General features: G+C 44.9%; 1 protein-coding gene across 32 annotated transcripts in view; it reads right to left on the bottom strand.

Moving 5' to 3' along the window:
* Window positions 1-19,059, bottom strand: part of LOC144115866 (uncharacterized) — a 360,881-nt gene that overhangs the window by 18,148 nt on the left and 323,674 nt on the right. For all 32 annotated transcript variants that reach the window (XM_077650438.1, XM_077650440.1, XM_077650430.1 and 29 more), the window contains 3 exons: window positions 14,209-14,251; window positions 4,012-4,072; window positions 628-695 (listed from right to left, as the gene is read on the bottom strand). In XM_077650438.1, the coding sequence (XP_077506564.1) occupies window positions 628-695; window positions 4,012-4,072; window positions 14,209-14,251 (172 nt within the window). The remainder of the gene's footprint in view (window positions 1-627; window positions 696-4,011; window positions 4,073-14,208; window positions 14,252-19,059) is intronic.

Below are 19,059 nucleotides of genomic sequence, written 5' to 3'. Positions count from 1 at the left end.
AGTGTTGACATCGTGCCAGGAAGGAGGGTTGTGCAGAAGCCTGCTGTAGCAAATAGCAAGTTCTTAAAAATGCCACCAAAGTGTGTCCTCACCTAAGAAGATTTGGAAGAATGCCAACATTCACACGTTGAGAAAGCATGCCAACACTGTCTTGCTAGTACATTCATTGGATTTCCGTGATCCACGAACATTCACAGATAATTCAGCGGGATAAGGAAGCTAGTCACTTACTTAGATAATCAGCTTCTATGGTTGCTGCATGAATTTTTTGCCCTGTTACCAGCCACATTACAACTGCATTACTGTTGTGACCTTTGTTCAGTCCCCCTCCCCATGTGTAACACCCTATTAGGGATCGTGGATAAAAATAAATGATGACAAATCTAGATGGACAGCACATCTAGTATGTACAATGATAATCACAGGTTCACAGAACCAATCTAGACGATAGGCACACCAACAAAGTTGAATATGATACTATAACATAGCTAAATGCTACACCAGAGACTTTAAAGGAGCATAAAATATGTCACCCAATGTAAGACTCGTGATCAAAACGGCAGAAATGCACGAACTAGCCCAGAGTAGAAGTGGACACCAAGAGTAATACGCCAAGCTATGACTTACGAAATAGGTTCACAGCTGTCCACATGCAAGGCGCTTGATGTCAGCTGGGGGCTTTCCTTGCGATGACCCTGCAAAAATCAAAAACAAGGAGGAGAAAAATTGTCCATATCTTCGAACAAGATGACAAGTTTGACGAGGTGGAAGGTATGCATAGCAGAAAGGAGCAGTGCCCACTCTTTCAATGCCACATCATGAAATTATTCTCGCATTACTCAAGTAGCATAACCTCAAACAAGCACTTGAAACTCCTGTTCTCCTGCTAGAAGTAGTTTGGACCAGCACGATTTGCTGCTGCATCCAGACAGTCAAGCTTTAGCTGTGGCCTTGTAAGCGAGCACTATTTATTCCCTGTATGCCGATCACTCATGTGCTACTGTGTGGCTTTTGTGTTCTGAAAAACTTCTGCAGGCACCTGCCCATAATGTGTTGCATGGATGTTGGTATTTTGATGGTGCCTGGTGTGTTGCGACACCATGAATGCAAGCACAGCACGTCTCGCCCACCCCAACCCTTTTACCTAGTACAAGGCTTAGCCATACCATTCGCTATATCTTACAGATGGCTATTGCCAGGCCGACACTCCTAGAGAAAATTGATCTCTCAACATTTATACATTGTCCAGCCGCCACAGTGGCTCAGTGGTTGTGGCGCTCGGTTGCTGACCCAAAAGACGCGGGTTCGATCCTAGCCGCAGCAGTCGAACTTTGATGGAGACGAAATTCTAGAGGCCCATGTACTGTGCGATGTCAGTGTATGCTAAGAACCCCAGGTGGTCGAAATTTCCAGAGTCCCTCATAGCCTGAGTCACTTTGGGACGTTAAACCCCCATAAACCAAACACTGTCCCTTTTCCTCTCCACTTTCTCGACATTTCTCTTCATTTTTCCCCCACGTTACACAAGACTTCAATTTCTAGAAGCTTTGTTATACCCGTCACATGGGCATTTTCAAAGGCTATCAAGTCAAGAGCCTTTGAGATTTTCAACTGCTATCGAACTCGAAGGAGTTGTGCCGCTGCTACACAGCAAACTCAATCACCGTCGAGGGTTTCCATCATCTTATACCAAGGTGTTGTGGCACCATCGTCGCCACTAATAATGTTGCAGGCAAGCTGGCGATGGCTAGCAATCAGCTTACAAGTTTAACCTGAAAAGGTTAAAAACAAAATGTTTATCTGTTACGGTGATATTAATGACTCTTGAAATAAACATCATTGTCTTTAACAAGCTTTCATGCACTTCTAAAGAAGCTGGTATTGTTTTTTTTTGTTTTGCTGGCAACAATCGTATTGCACTCGCTGCAGTGCTTTGTAGCCTGGCTTGTCTTTTTTTCTGCAAACATTGCATACAATAAAGTCCCATGTTTTTCAGAAACGATACTGCAGTGATTTTATTACCCAGCGTGTTGCTGCATGCGCTCCGCGTCTGAGTGCATGCAGCCCCCACTCCATCCCCACTTAAAGATCCTCGAGATCCCGACAGAGTTCCGCAGTGCTCCGCTGACTCGACAGACTATCGCATAGATGGCCATCAGAGCCAACCATGTACCAGCGCTCGACTGTCTTTTGAGTCGACAGAGTATCAGTTCAATAGCCTTCGAAATGACTGCGTGACAGGGGTATTAGACAGTTTTGATAGGGGTAAAGAATTTCCCCCTTTTTTAGCACTAGATATACACGTACAATGTGCAATTTTATACAGCCTTATTCGCAATTTTCACAAACTATAGGCGGCACCGCAGTCAAGGCAAGATGGCAACTGTTAAGAGGACTCCACCTTTGATCAGCCTGGGTGCATTAACAAGTTTCCTTGATTGCACAACTGAGTCATGTTTTGTTATTGAAGGTGAGTGCCTAGTTTTAGCTGAACCCTTCGTACAATTGGTGTAATTCACAGAACCAATGTCAAAATTAGAGATCAGCGACCTGAGTCTGCAAACGTCCGCCATGTAGGCAGAACCGAATACGATCGTCGCCCTCTCCAGGATGTTGTTAGCGATGTTATGATTACCAGTGCTGATTGTTCCAAACCAGCGGGAAAGGCAGAAAAATGCAAGCACGTCTCGTGTTCACCGTTGCGTTAAGGTAAGCAGGGCTTTGCGAAATCATTGCATAATGCTGAGAGCTAAAATGGTTCGCGATAGTTTCGCTTTCTACCATTATGTGCTTAGATTTCAATTCAGAAAGCTGGACCTCAGTAGCATTTACGTATAGCGATCGCTTCAGTCAAGCATGCAACGTCCTTATACATACATTCATGAGGAGATTTGTTTAGAATGCTGGAGCGATGTGCTACGGATCAAATCACAGTACACAAGTGCTGTGTTAGGGGCAATGTGATTGTTCTTTGGTTTTATTTCTGTGCAGCTGAGCTTCAGCGTGAACACTGGCAGTGAAACGCAGTACCTGCTGTAAGATTTGGCTGCGTTAGCTGTGCACGGGACCAGTCAAGCACTCCGATACAAGCCTGTTCACATCTCTACGTTGTGGCATGACTTGATACGATCGAGTCGGGGCGCACCCTTGGAGGCATGACAGCACAAGTCACTTCACTTTGATGTTTTATTTTGCAGACCATGAAACACGAGTGTTAGAATGAACAGACACCAATATGAAAAAAAAAATGCAGAGAGAAAAAAATAAAATGCTGGTGCTTTATTGCAGCTTGGGTTACGATGAGGTGCAATTCTGTCAGCATTACGGTTGCATCGTGGCAGCAATGATAACGACCAGCGACGATTATAACCTGAGTCGTTCAATTAAACCCAAAGAATGTTTTAATGGCAGCGAGTCCTTACCTGGAAGGAAGAATCGTCTCCCTGAAAATGCCCCGAAAACGCGACCATCAACACTATGTCCGGTTGCCAATCCGCACTTTTTGCACCCAAAGCTGCATTATCTTCGGACTGCTAGCAGTGTTAAATTAAGCAATAGAATTATACCTCCCGGATTTTCCTTCTCGATGTATAAAAAGGCATGCAGTGGTGCTGCCGAGCTTTCTTTTTGCCACGACGTTACAGAGATGACATCCGAAAGTGCTTGCTACGCAGCGCCACCATCAGTTGGCAGAGTTTTCCAAAGATGGGATCGTGGCGTGGCCTCAGCGTGTGGTTTCTATGCCGTGAAAACCACCAATATTTTTATAGGAAAACTATGACAACAACGTCTAAATGCGCGAAGGGGCAAACTAATGCTTCCGTGTGATGCCAATCCTTCTTAGACTAGTTCGCGGCACGGCCGCAGCGTAGCGTTGATTATGTGAAAATTGCCTATAGGTAGACACTCATAGGCCAGTAACTGACCAAGACAGTAAATGAATAAAAAAACACATGACTCGGAGCCAAAATATTTCATATGCCCATGCAGTGACATTAAGGCTGAACACACCTGCTGTGGGCTGTAGCTGGCTGGACTCCTCTGAGACCGGACGTCACCCACAATGGGACCACTGGCAGGGGTAGCGTGCAAGGGAGCAGGCCATGTCAGCTTTTTCTTGCAGTCATGTGTCATCACAAACATTATGAAGCTAACACACAAAAAAATTTTTGCTTTGATCCATCGCAGAATGAAGCTCAATTATTCACAATGCAATGTTTTTAGTTGAAATTTCAAGCGCTTCACTTCTATTTTAACTTTGAAAACTGAGGAAACGCTTGTCCTTCCTCTTTCTCCAGTGACATTTTCACCAGCACGACCATCATTAATCTTACTATTTGCGTTCCTTGTGCATAGATATATCAGGTGCTAAATATTCATGGTAAGGTGCTGCACACCAAGGAGCCAAGGAAGAAAGATCTGTAACATTAGTTACATAAACTATAGCTGCAGCTAGAACTTGTGAAGTTAACTCTTCCCTAACCACACCCATAGAATGTCAACTAACCATGATCAAAATTTGCAGCAGGCTATTTTAAAGCTGCCACAGAGTTTGTGGGCACATTGCACCGCCTGATAGGTATAGTCTGAAAACAAACTTTGGTTTTGTGCAGCAATTTTTACTCCAAGGTAAATTTTACCCTATTTACACAAATGTAACGCTAGTGTTTTTCCTAAGATTATCTGTTTCAGAACCCACCTCAAGTTACATTTGAAACCAAGGTATGAATATAACGCTTTTTTTTTTCCTGCTGCTCTTCAAGCACCACTAGACTCACGAGCTGATAGGAGAAGCCACCTTAACGATAACCTTGGAGTCGAGCGATGTGAACCCTTAACCGTTAAGGAACGGGAAACAAGAGAACGGTGAAGGATGCACGATTTGGCAGCACGAAACATGAAGCAATGGTTGCATGACATTGATGGCAGCCGCTGCAGCATGAGAGGCAGTATACTTTAACACGTCGGAGGCTTTGGTGCAGTCGATGGTGTCACGCACATTCTTGAAGTGCTGCCTTGCAAATTAATGCGTCAGCAATAGAAACCCCATCTTGAAGAAAAGCCAGTGTCTGTCATATGTGCCTGTGGATGGGTGTGTAGCGTTTTGACCCTGTTTAAATAAATAGATAAAAGCCTCCCATACTTATAGCTGCGAAAAGGATTCGAACCTGCACCGGTGCGAACAGATTAGCTTCGCTGGCCTCTCATCACATGCTCTGAACTGCCAGGCTCTCGCTTTGTGCTCACACTGCAGGGACTAGTTTGTGCAGCTGTGCACAGAGGGCACCACAAATCCGTGATGACACACGCGTTAGTTTGCATCTGGAAGGTGTCTGGAGAGGTTTCCAAGTGGTTGCGCTAATGGTCTACCTAATGTGGTGTGGCAGTTTAACTGTTTTGTGGGGCTTCCACTATGCCGGAAGAAAGCATACAGAAGCAAAGGAATGATAATTCCAACGCACTAAACGCACTCTCATAATCTTCTCATAATGTGGACTGTGCAACCCAACAGATTTTCTTATGTATCTGTTGCTTCTGTATTTTTGTGTGTGCCTCCATTTTTTTTTTTTTTTTCACAAACTCCCAAACTCCCCCGAAAACATTGTTGTTGAAACAAATTATTGGACACGTTGTATTACTGTAGTGTGTATTTCTGTGTGCTTCCTTTTTTACATTTTCTTTGATTGACTATATTAATTTGTTACTCTTTTGCTTTGCCTAGTTTTCTCTATTTGATTTGCCTTGTCATATGTATGACCGTCGGACACTTTGTATTCCCCCCCCCCCCTTATGTAATGTCCCTTAACGGTTAATAAATGATGATGATGATATTCATGTAAATATGGCAAGTTCATTACAAGACTGTCACTGCACAGTCATTACTCACACTCACAACTACTAGTGCCAGCCTGGCATGCACTCATAATTACGGCGAATCTTGTACTCTGTAGCATGTGTCATAACTCTATGCCAATATTCCCACCTCGGATAACAGCATGCAGTGTAATCACAAAGCCAGACCAATATACCATACAATCTCGTGTAAGGGCCACACCCGTCTAACCCTTTGGACAGAACAGAACTGGCATAGCTATCAAAGTTAATAAATAAGTGCAAGAAAATTGAGCATGCTCTAGAAGAAAAATGGAGGCAGCCTAAAAGCGGAGAAGAGGAAACTAGGCATAGGGAAAAACCAGATGCATGCGTTAAGAGACAAGGAAGGCAATGCCACTACCAATATGGATAAGATAGTTAAAGTAGCCAAAGAATTCAACACAAACCTATACAGTAGCCAATGTAATCACAATGTTAATGAGAGAGGCAGTAGTGCGCAGCAATGGGACATCCCACCAGTAACGAAAGAGGAAGTAAAGAAAGCCTTAGAAGCAATGCGAAGGGAGAAAGCAGCTGGTAAGGATCAGGTAACAGCAGACCGCTTGTAGGATGGAGGGGAGATTGTGCTAGAAAAACTAGCCACCCTGTATAAGCAATGCCTTATGACCTCGAACGTACCAGAAGCTTTGAGGAACGCTCACATTATCTTAATTCATAAGAAAGGAGACGTCAAGGACTTGAAAAATTCCAGACTGATCAGCCTACTGTCCATTGCCTACAAGGTATTTACTAAGGCAATAGCAAATAGAATCAGGACAACCTTAGATTTCAATCAACCAAATGATCAGGCAGGTTTTCATAATGTGCAGAATATAACCAACCCCTATATATAGCATTCACTGATTACGAGAAAGCATTTGACTCAGTGGAAAGCTCAGCGGTCAAGCAGGCATTGCGGAATCAGGTTGTAGAAGAGTCTTATGTGAAAATACTGGAAGATATCAATAACGACTGCATAGCTACCATAGTCCTTCATAAAGTCAGCAATAAAATTCCAATAAGGAAGGATGTGAGGCAGGGAGACACGATCTCGCCAATGCTATTCACCGCCTGTTTACAGGAGGCGTGCCAAGGCCTGGATTGGGAACAGTTGGGGATAAGAGTTAAGAAGAATACTTAAAAGTGCATTAAAGAGGAATCTGAACTCGTCTTTTTATTGCGGCATCTCGATCTACATGTTTTGAGCATTCTTAGAAACTTGTGATTATTGTCCTGTGCAGCCGATATCCCCAATTTAAATCGGATTAAACGGCCCGGCTCTCGCGTTTTTTTTTAAACGCAACGCTGAAGATAGGAGGAGTAAACGAATGCGGGGAGTACCTTTCAGCCAGTCCTGTGGCAGCTTGCCGCTCTGCCATCGGCGGAGTAATACGTAAATCAAAGAGTCCACACGTATTTTTACTTCTGTGGGCCTAATTTACGGCTATGTTGTCTGGGGCTGAAACTGTTTATTCACAGAATCCTAAAAAACTAAATAAAAGCCACCACGGGACTGGCTGAAAGAAGACACTCTACGCATTGGTTGACTCCTCCTATCTTCAGCGTTGAGTTTTAAAAAAGGCAGGAACCGGGACGTTTAATCTGATTGAAATTAGAGAAATCGGCCCCACAGGAGAATAATTTGAAGTTCCTAAGAATGCTCGGAATGTGTAGATCAAGTTCCTGCGGTAAAGAGACGAGTTCAGATTCCTCTTTAGTGCACCTTTAAGTAATTTGCGATTCGCTGATGACATTGCCTTGCTAAGTCAATCAGGAGATGAGCTGCAAAGCATGATCAATGAGTTAGACACGCAGAGCAGAGCGGTAGGTCTTAAAATTAACATGCAGAAAACCAAACTAATGTTCAACAGTCTCGCAAGGAAACAGCAGTTCACAATTGGTAGTGAGGTGCTGGAAGTGGTAAGGGAATACTGGTAAGGGAAGGGAAGTGGTAAGGGAATACTTAGGGCAGGTATTGGCTGCTGATCCAGATCATGAGAGGGAATAAACTAGATGAATAAGAATGGGGTGGGGCGCATATGGCAGGTTCTCTCAGATCATGAAAGGCAGGTTACCAATATCCCTCAAGAGAAAAGTATACAATAGCTTTATCTTACCGGTACGCACCTATGAGGCAGAAACGTGGAGGCTAACGAAAAGGATTCAGCTTAAGTTAAGGACAACGCAGTGAGCAATGGAAAGAAAAGTTATAGGTGTAGCGTTAAGAAACCAGCAGAGAGCAGAGTGGGTGAGGCAACAAACGTGAGTTAATGACATCCTGGTCAAAATCATGAGGAAGAAATGGGCTTGGGCAGGGCATATAATGCGAAGGGAAGAAAACCGCTGGTCCTTAAGGGTAACGCAGAGGATTCCAAGAGAAGGTAAGCGTAGCGTGGGGCGGCAGAAAGTTAGGTGGGTGGATGAAATTAAGAAGTTTGCAGGGATACGGCAGCTGCAGCTGGCAAAGGACAGGGCTAATTGGAGAGACATGAGAGAGGCCGTTGCCCTCCAGTGGGTGTAGGCAGGCTGATGATGATGATGGTGAATTAATAAAAAAAATGTAGTTATACATCTTTCTGTAATTCATGAATGAGCCGCACCTTCAAACTTCCCAGCCGAATTTTTAAAAAATGCGGTCCTTACACGAGATCATACAGTACCTTAGTTTTGACAGCAACAATCAGTTAAAGTGTTGACAGCAGATCTTATGTATGCTTTAATTTTAGGTACTTATTTGTTTATGTGTTGTTTCAGCGGCTTCAAACACTGCACTGGTGCCTGCAATGCCATGCTGCTCATTCATATGGTGTCCAATTCAATCTGCAAAAATGTATGTACTCACAAAAAACAATTACTTTTCACAAACTTGCAACATTCAAGCAACTTGTGCATCACCGCATATTGAAGGTGCTTTGACGAATGCATGTAAGTCATTCAACGCCTGCTCGTCCCAAGGGTTCACTTGATTTCAAAGCAATGGCAGTGATAGCGGTGGTAAAATGCAATTTGGAGGAATTTTTGGAGCACTAAAATGTCCAATCTGGAGCATTTCGGAGTGGAGGAACGTCGATTTAGGAGCAGTCTGGAGCACTTTGCAGCATTAAAACACTGATTTAGAAGCACTCTGGAGCATGTAGCTTTATGTTCCCTTAACTCTTAGGTTGGCAAACAATGCTAGAAAAGTTCGAGTGTTATGTAGAGATGTGCTATATACAATTAAGTTTGTCATTATTGACAGAGTCGCACCTCACAGGTCTTGGATTTCAAATTTTATGCTGTATCACTGAAGATGAGACACCTTGAGAAATCTTTCACAATTTGAAGAGCACATGCTCTGCGTACAAACTTGCGAGCATATGTTAATATGCTAATGCGTGACTCAATATGCTAATGCGTGACTCGCCACTTTTCTTTACAAAACCTAACAGGTATTACAAAATCTTCTCTACATTAAAACCTCTCTGGTTATTCATTTATGTCAGCCAGTTCTGTCATGTTTTCTTGCATATTTGTGCTTGCTTCACTCAAAGGTAATTGATCAGACTCTGTCTCCTCCATATCCTTGTGAGCTGTGCCGTCTTGATCAAATGTGCTGGTTGAAGCATCACCTTTGAAAATTCTGCCCGCAGTGTGCACAAAGCCTCAACTAACCCTGAAGTATGGATGGCACTTCATTTTTTAAAACAAATGGTGGAACGCCGAAGTCACTGTGTTGCACAACTGAAACGTACGGCGAGGTGCAAACACAGCAACTGCAAGCAATTGCGTCCATTTATAACAAACACTGGCCTAGTGTGAATGAGATCAATGCGGCAGTTAAAAAGTGCTTCATAGCTTTCGCACTGAGTCTCGGATAGAACGACCATCCCTGGACGTGGTGCTTGCTTGCAACGATGACACAGGCACCAGAAGACTGCGTGCGGAACACGTCTCGCAGCCATGATCTTCATTGCAAACCTACATGAGCGTCACAAGTTTTCTGCGTACAACATGAAAATGATGGGCATTACACGCATGCAACAGAAAGGAAAAAATCTTCCATGCGAGCCCAGCATGCCCTGTCTTGCAGACACTTTGAGATCACTGCAGGACTATCCAAGTTAGGTGTGAATCTTGTGGGACGGGTGTGGAGTGGAGTGATACTAAGTTAGGTGTGAATCTTGTGGGACGGGTGTGGAGTGGAGTGATACTAATGCACTATCAACACTTCTTCTTCCCTATAATTATCCCCCCCAACCCAACTCTTAAAACAGAGAAATATGCATTGTATTTTCGAGTGGGCAATAAAATATCTGACCGCACCTAAACCGAACTGTAGGAAGTGATATGATGTCATTCTGGATTGCAGCGCGTTCGCCAGTACCACTACACTACATATTGCCCGAGCTGTACGCACCAATCAAGAATTTCTTGAATTCAGATGGAGCGCTACATAGCTAAAAAACCTTGCTGCCCAACTAGCGCAACTGCATGGCTCTTAATCTAAAGTGAACGGGCGGATCACACCTCGTAGACATTTTCGCTGCTGGCCAAGCTGCCTGTGAAATTTTCACTAAGAGGCTTTACAAGAGTACGAACTGCCATTTACACAGTACAAAAATTTGACTGCACTGAGCGAAACATTGTCTACACGTCACCACCATGTACCTGTGCGTCATATCGATGTAGGCTCATTTCATAAGCTGGCGCTCGTAAGCGCTCAGCAAAGACGATATTCTGGCAGAAACGATGAGACGTATACAGTCAAACCCGCATATATCGAACTAGCAAAAAAACCGAAATTAGTTCAATATATCATGTAATTTGATATAGAACGTTTAAAGAAATTGAGAATGTACAAAACGTACCTCATCAAGAAGTGTTTTTTAATTCCTAAAGACATGTATGGCGTGCATAGTAGCGCGAGAAATAGTAGCCGATCGTCTTCTGCTTTTTCGCTTTCAAAGAATTGTTTAGCATGCACTTTTCAATGTTGTCCAGTGACTGGGAAAAGCTGAGTCCACAGCCTTCTATGAACGCGCAGTGGTGACGAACTACGCTCAGCGCATGAAGTGCTTCAGAACACGTGGGTGGAGTGGAACTCGTTGGGCCCTCGCAGTTACCGTCGCCGGCGAGATGCCTAGCCAGATCGGCAACAATATCTTTGTCAGCGAGCTTTCCGCTAGTCGCAACATCGTCGTCAACAAAGATAAAGTCTGTAGCTGCAGTCCCATCACAAACGGCACCTGGGAACTCTGACAGCTGTGCGAACAAATCGTCAAGTTCCTCAAGTGGTTCATCGATGTCGAGGGGTTCATGGCAACTTTCAGTTGAGCTAGCGCCAGCCTCGCCGGAAGCAGAGAGTCCACAGTGATGGAAACAGTTTCGAATTGTTTCTTTTTTGGCGTCTTTCCACAATGCATTCAACACCGTTATTGCGCCCAGGAGGTCAATTTTCAACTCCCGACCAGTGCGGAGATTTTGCAATAATAGCACAAGGCGCTTTCTGTAGCCTGCTTTCAGTGCACGAATGACACCTTGATCCAAAGGCTGCAGCACCGACGTTGTGTTCGGTGGCAGGAAGCGAAGCTCTATGTTGCTGACGCTGACCTTACAATGGTGAGCAGACCATTTATCAACGAGTAAGCAGACCTTTCTGCATTTGCTTACCAGGTCGTTGTCCCAGGACTTCAGCCACTTCGCTTGTCATCCAAGCTTTTTCGTTGGACACATAGGTCACTGGAAGAGAGTGCATTCTTCAGGCACCGCAGCGATTTGCTCTTGCCAATCACAAGTGGTCGAAGCTTGCTCGATCCATCGACGTTGGTGGCGAGCAGCACCGATATTCGGGCTTTGTTAACTTTTCTGCCGTGGAACTTATCACGACACGCCAGCGTTTTGTTGGGCAGCATTTGCCAGAACAAGGCTTTCTCATCGGCATTAAATATATCGCGGGGATGATACCTTGCCGTGATGTCACTCCAATTTCCGTCAATCCATTTCTGCACGCTGCTGACGTCCACCGCGCGGCTTTCACCGGTGACAGCCCGGCCGACAATGCTGTGGCGCTTTTTGAAGTGCTGCAGCCAACCTGAACCGCCTTTGAAGTCGGGTCTGTTCAGCATGAAAGCGAGATCCTTCGCTTTCTGCTCAATTATGGGCCAGAAACAGGGATGTTCCGTGACCTGACATCAAGGAACCGCTTGTACACTGCTGCCTCCACGTCTTCATATGCAGCCGTGCGTACAAGGCGGACGCCGGTAGCACCAGGCCTCATGTCCGCCTTAGCCCTAATGTCGGCCTTATTTTTCAAGACCGTACTCGGTGTGCTTCTTGGGATGCTGTATGCTGCGGCAACATCCGACTTCTTTTCTCCACGTTGAACTCTTTTGATAATCTCTATCTTTGCGGATATTGTCAAGTTCTGCCGTTTCACGACAGCAATCTTGTTAAACAGAGCGGACGAGCACTACATTCCGAGGACGCGACTTGCAACTGAACTGTGTGCAGGCGCACGTGCCACGTGGCTGTGACAGAGCGAGAGATGGGTTGAACCACTTTTTCTAGGGGGTGGCTGTCTGAGGGAGGGAGAGCCGCGCCACACACACGCAGTTGGACTAAACCACTTTGGGAGGGGGGTGCCGGCAGCTGGCCCGGCTGCCACGCAAGAAAGCCAACTTCTGGGGAAATTTTGCGGTGTTGAAGTTCGATATATCGCGTGCGGCTGCTATTTTTGTTCGATTTAACTGTACTTTTTCCTATATGTTCTCAATGTAACATTACGGTGTTCAGAAATTGTTCGATATACGGGGTAATTCGATATAAACGAGTTCGATATAGTCGGGTTCAATTGATGAGAAAATCGCCATATCTGTGCATGCTAATTACACCACCAAATTATATTTGCGTCACAATTAAATTCAACCTGCAATCGTTCGACTCAAGCTAGGCGTAATCTACTGGTCAGTCGGAATCACTCTTGACAAGAGGTAGATTCTAAACACTCAAGCCCATGGACGTCAATCAGCTTCCATATCGATGCGTATGCTGCTCATGTTCTGTAAGCGAGAGAGAAACTGGCAGCTACTCTAAAATGTGTGCCAAAAGTTCATCAAGCCAAACATGGCTTGTGCATATGGCATAAAAAGTACACCATGGAAGTCAGCTTGGCTATCTTTGTTTTTAAGAGTCCATTTGCTGCAAACTTCGGGACATAAGGAACGAATGCCATTTGACAGCCATGTTCGTTTTAAGTGCACTCTAATGGACCTTAACATTCTGAAATGGCAGTGACAACTAAGGTTATGTCTGTCTGAATAGTCAGTGCACAGCGCCGCCTAATTCGAAAGCAGTGAGTCTGAAGCAGATTGGCACAATTTTACCGATTTTTATGAGGATGGCACTGCTTATCTATTCCCGCAGCTTGTCGTATTTGACGCAAAGGTGGCGTTACTACGGCCACATGAAGGACTTTCTCCCAGCTGAACAGCATTTCCCTTGGTGTTATTGGAGCATATCAGAGCCAGGAACTTCAGTGTCTACCACTGGCCAAAGATGATGCTATCCAGGCAGGCCTGAGCCATAAGGTACATGAGGGATGGGGAGTGTGGGCTCTTGAGAATGTGCCACCTCTTGTCACAGACTCAGGCGGTTCTCATCGAGGTGAGAAAAAAAACAGAATAAGACTGAGAATTGAGAAAAGAAGCATGAAAAAAATAAAATCGGCACAAATTTGCAAGGCAAAGCTGTGCTAGCCATTGCCTTGATTCAAAGGGAATACCAATAAAGTCCATCCATCCATGAGAATGTGGTACAGCTATCATTGTTACTTCCTCACCCTAAGGGAAGGCAAAAAGTTTGCACGTCTTTGAGAGGTAAAAAATGTTTGTATTTGGAGTTCCGATTCTTGGAAAGCCATCTGATGTTAATGGGAAGAATATCTTGTGTATTTAAAATTTTTATTCTGTCCCTGCTTTATAGGCATACGTTCACCCTACAAAAAATATTGTTTGATTAAATATTTCCCACTAAAAAAACCAAGCCTCCATTCTAGAGCTTGAATTATTTCAGATGAATCCAGGAACAGTATGTACAGACTTGCATCATAGCTTCCCAGAAAAATAAACAAAAGCTACAAAAAACATATTTTTCCTGTGTTCAGTCAGGAAAGAGTTAAACCTGGTCAGCACAACATAAAATCCACCTGCAATGCAACACTTGTGCATGCTGAGCTAGATTTTTTTCAAACATAAGGGTAACACGTGCCTATGAACACATAAAAAAATAAAGTACAGCAATTCATGGAATAGCTGTCCAAGGCAAAAACGGACTAAGAGACAGGTGGGTGCTACTCACTACACAGGGCTAGCAGGTGGCTTGGGTGACACGGTTGTAGACACTGCAAAAGAAAACAAAGACACATGCTGTAATACATGAAAGAATTTCGTTTTACAAAACATACACTGGCTACAAAAGCACAATTTGTGAGGCTTCATTCAAAAAGAAGAAAGAAAAAAAGAAACCATGGGCTGCTCAAGCAGGAGGAGACACCACGAAGCAGAACCACACACTGCTGAATTACGCCCCCGACACTACAGCCTCGCGATAACCCAAGCTCTGATAATTCGTACTTTCAGTTAATTCAAACAAATATCAAAATTTTGGCTGGCCGGGTGTATTTTCCATGCATTTTAAAGCCTCCTAATATGTACCACAATTTCTCTTAAATTCACATAATTCAAACTTTCTGTCTTAGTCCAATACTCAGAGCACACGAAAGAGCGGTGGCCGAGGTCGGATACATCACGTTTGCGGTGCTGCATAAGGGGAAAATTCGGCCCCTCCAAACGGTTAAGACAGACATGATCTGAAGGGGGGCCGTGTTGACATCCGTTCAACACTCCAAGCAATCAGAGGTGCCCTGTCACTATGTACCAGCCTGGGGCAACAGTGGCTATTGGCCGCACATTAGCGAGCCAGGCCCAGCTATGCTGTTTCGTACTCTGATTGGTGGATTGCTAGTCTTTGTTCGTTTTAGAAGGCATCTTGCAATTCAGGTGCAAATGTGCGTTACCCTCACTTCTGTCCTTGTGGTTGTTCCTGTGCACCAAAAATGCGCGCTTATCACGAGTTGCTAATTGTTTTTATGGTGAAGCCATCTTTGCATGTGAGGAGGCTATGGAAGGCCTTATTACTTTGGAGCAGTTCTGCTTTGATATTCCTGAGAGTTAACAAGCAATACAGCATGACGGAATTGCAAAAAACAGTCACTGCCATGCAACTTTCACTCAAAGGCATTGTTTTTTATCAATTAAACTTGCTGCAGTGCAAAACTTTTAAAAGTTTTTTTTGTAGTTAATCGAAAATTCAACCTTCAAATAATTCGGATGTTAATTTAGACTCCCTCGAGGTCCCAATTATTGTGGTTTTACTCTACTGGAAAACTAGCGTATTATAAACCAGTGTATTATTGAAATTTTTTCAACCACACAACCAGTCGGAGACTACCGGTTGAGGAAACATATCAGTGCCTTCCACCCATATTATATGTTGTGCTTATTTGCAGCAAAAGTTGCACTGACAAGGTTCCAAAATACTTTTTGTATGCATAAATATACCTATAAAACAAACCATATTTAGTACTGAATCATATTAAAGTGCATTCCTGCTAACTCAAACAAAAACCTAGTCCCCTGATTTTGTTGCATTAATGACAGTCTACTGTACTGGTTTATGGGGATTTAACATCCCAAAACGACTCGGGCTATGACGGACACCGTAGTGAAGGTCTCCGGAAATTTCGACCACCTGGGGTTCTTTTATGGGCACTGACATCACACAGCACACGGGCCTCTAGAATTTCGCAGAGGCGAAATTCGACCGCCGCGGCCGGGATCGAACCCGCGTCTTTCGGGCCGGCAGCTGAGCGCCATAACCACTCAGCCCCCGCGGCGGCTCTCAGCCTACTGTCTACTGTACTACAGTAATGAAATCCACCATGGATTAGTAATGGTAGATAATTGCGGTAATGTATCTTGTGCCACTTCACACAGTGGAATGCAGCGACAAATGATATAAACAACCTGCTGTGACCTCCTTCCCATGCACTCAAATGAAATGCAAGTTGCCAGACTCTCCACATCAGACAAGCATTGTTGAGCTTCACCATAACAGACAGGCTGAACCCTCGTCCTGGCATAGTCCCCTGCCTTTAACTATTTTGAGCCCTCATTTTGACTGGGTGGTGGTGTCCGAAGGCCAGGTGCCTACAACGCCAGCTGCAGTGCATTGAACCCTGGGCAAACATGTCAACTGTGCATAGTGGTAGTTCAACAGCGCAAACACACACAGACCAAGTAGAAGACGAGACACACAAACCAGCGCTGAACTTACAACTGACTTTTTATTAGGAAGAAGCACGTCATATATACACACACACGTAAAAAACAGCGCACATGCGCAGTGTCAACAAGACTCCTAGTGTTAGTACAAGGTAAAAACCGCTTTAAAAGCATGTGTGTATCTGCAGAACCGCTACCCACTATGTAGCATATTGATTTCTCGAAGCGATAATGTAACAGATGGCGTACTCACGCACCCTTTACTTTTTCTGATAATATGAAACGCCTCAGCTACTTCTCTAGTGCACTGGTCAGAATGAGCGAGCAAGACATCAGTATCATAAAAAAATGGCGTACATTTGCACATGAAACAATGCTTAGCTAGGTTAGTTTCTTTCTTTCTTAAAGAATTAGTGTGCTTCATGAGCCGCACGTTAATGCAGCGGCCAGTCTGGCCTATGTAGGTAAGGCCACAGGACAGGCGGATTTGATATACTACGCTAGTCTTACAGAGAACATATCTATTTTCATGATTTATGTTGCAAGCATTTCTTCTGCGCCCTACATGCTTTCTTTGAACTGCCGCCCCCACTCTTTCTAGCTTGTTAGGTGCAGGGTACAGAACCTTTACCCTATGCTTGCTCCCCCCTCTTTTAATCTGGTGCGACAGCGTGTGGACATATGGCATAACTACCGTAAAAACCGGACTATAGGTCGGACCGGAATAAAGGTCGACCCCCTAACTAACCAATTCTAAAAATGAAAAAGATCTTTTTTCAATGGGAAAAGTACCGAAAGACATCCTTACTTTGAAACAAATGCAACTCGAGAGATTGGACAATGGTGACAGTATTTAATTTCATTTAAATGCTACTTGTATGTACACCCGGCAAATTTTTTAACAATATCGCGCACCAATCGGCCCGCGTGTTTGTTTCTGGCACAGGCAAGTACGGCGCCGTAGAGCAAAGCCCTCCTCTTCATGAATCGCCGCAACCAGGATGGCGAGCCTTTGAATTGCGCCCTCGTGAGTCTAGAGGCACGTGCGATCTCTGCCGCTTTCACGCGGATGCATTCGGCAGTCACAGGCAGCGATCTTGCTCGCAGCGCAACGTTTCCTTCCTATTCTCGATACACTACGGTCTGCCCACGAAATGTTTTCTTCTGGTTGCTGCAAGTTGTAATACGCAGCTTCTGCCTCCGCCAGTACTGAATGCTCTTTTCGGATACTCCAAATTCGCGCTGTACCGCCAGGTTCCCGTGAACTTCCTCGTACTCAATCGTGTTTTTCTTGAAGGCGACGGTAAATTGCCGTTAGCTTCCGCTTTGCATCTACTAAAACGCAAAATGGCAGCACTGCTGCTGATGGCGATGGTGATGGAGGCTGTTGACTAGTACACTGTACTGTTGACTTCAGCCACCCATTGTTGCAAGACTACCGTATTTTTTCCGCCAATGACCGGTATATAAGACGGGGGACGACTTTTCACCATGGTTTTTTGAAAAAAAGTTCGATCTATATTCCGGTTTTTACGGTACTACAGTTGAACCTCGTTATAACGAACACTGATATAGCGAATTATCGGTTATAGCGAACTAAATTCGAACTTTGGTTGGTCATGCTTCATTTTTACGACATTTATTCTTTTATAACGAAACCGAAAACGCGAGATGCACCGCAATATCGGCTGTAACGAAGAAATATTAGGTTTACGCGAGGCTCAAAACGCTAAAGGTAGCATAAAAAAGGAAAATAAATATTGGGAGCCAATTCACAGGCACACTTTTTCTTTGATCGTTTGAAAAGGTTGCAGAAAGTTTGGCGGCCTGGCACATAAATTGTGCGTTTGACTGGTCACGCCACCTATGAACAGAGCGCAAAAACTAACTCTGAAAGTTATGACGACAAAGGGCCGAAGGGCAGCGCCACTTGTCAAGCGGTGAAGGCAAGCGCAGCAACACTGGCAATTGCCAGGCGGTGGTGGCGAGCAGCGAGCCGGCATTGCGTAGAGAGCTTGCCTTGAGGTATCGTCGCAGTGCAGCGCCGGGTCGAAATGGCAACGAAGCGGAAGGCGGTCTCACTCGAGACAAAACTGCAAATATTGAGAGCTGTGGACAGTGGCCGCAAGAAAAAGGATGTTGCTGCGGAGTTCAGTGTTCCCCCAAGTACCTTATCTACCATTTTGGCCGCAAGAAAGAAGATTGAGGGCAACACCGAGGACGCTATAAAAGCTGACCGTAAACGAGTTAGGCCTTGCCATCACCCGGACGTGGAAGCGGCTTTGCTTTCCTGGTTTAAAGACGTGAGGGCACGAAACGTGCCAGTATCGGGAGCACTTCTTCAAACGAAGGCCGTCAGCCTGGCCTGCGCACTAGGGCATGACGATTTCCATGCAAGCAGCGGTTGGCTGCAACGTTTTAAAGACAGACACGAGATCGCGTGCCACACGTTGTCTGGCGAAGGGGCTGCTGTCGACGTGGAGACATGTGAAAAGTGGCTAGAGAACTTTCGGCCTCTGCTCCAGGAATACGACGAGCGCAACGTGTACAACGTTGACGAAACCGGCGTGTTTTTCAAGTTGTTGCCAGAGCGGTCACTGGCCGTAAAGAACGATACCTGCCATGGAGGAAAAAAGAACAAAGACCGGGTGACGGTTGTCGTTGCCGTGAACATGGATGGCTCAGACAAAAGACGACTCACTGTCATCGGCAAGTCTGCACGTCCGAGGTGCCTGAAAGGCGTCCGTAATTTGCAGGTTGCATACTTGTCTAACAAAAAAGCCTGGATGACGTCCAAGCTTTTCGAAGACTGGCTCAGACATTTCGACGAGGACATGGAGAGGCAGCACAGGAAGGTCCTGTTGCT

The sequence above is a fragment of the Amblyomma americanum genome, chromosome 1 (assembly GCF_052857255.1).
Source record: "Amblyomma americanum isolate KBUSLIRL-KWMA chromosome 1, ASM5285725v1, whole genome shotgun sequence".
In the NCBI taxonomy this organism is placed as follows: Eukaryota; Metazoa; Arthropoda; class Arachnida; order Ixodida; family Ixodidae; genus Amblyomma; species Amblyomma americanum.
Note: the sequence above shows the minus strand (reverse complement) of the source record. Positions and strands in the feature narration are given on the sequence as shown.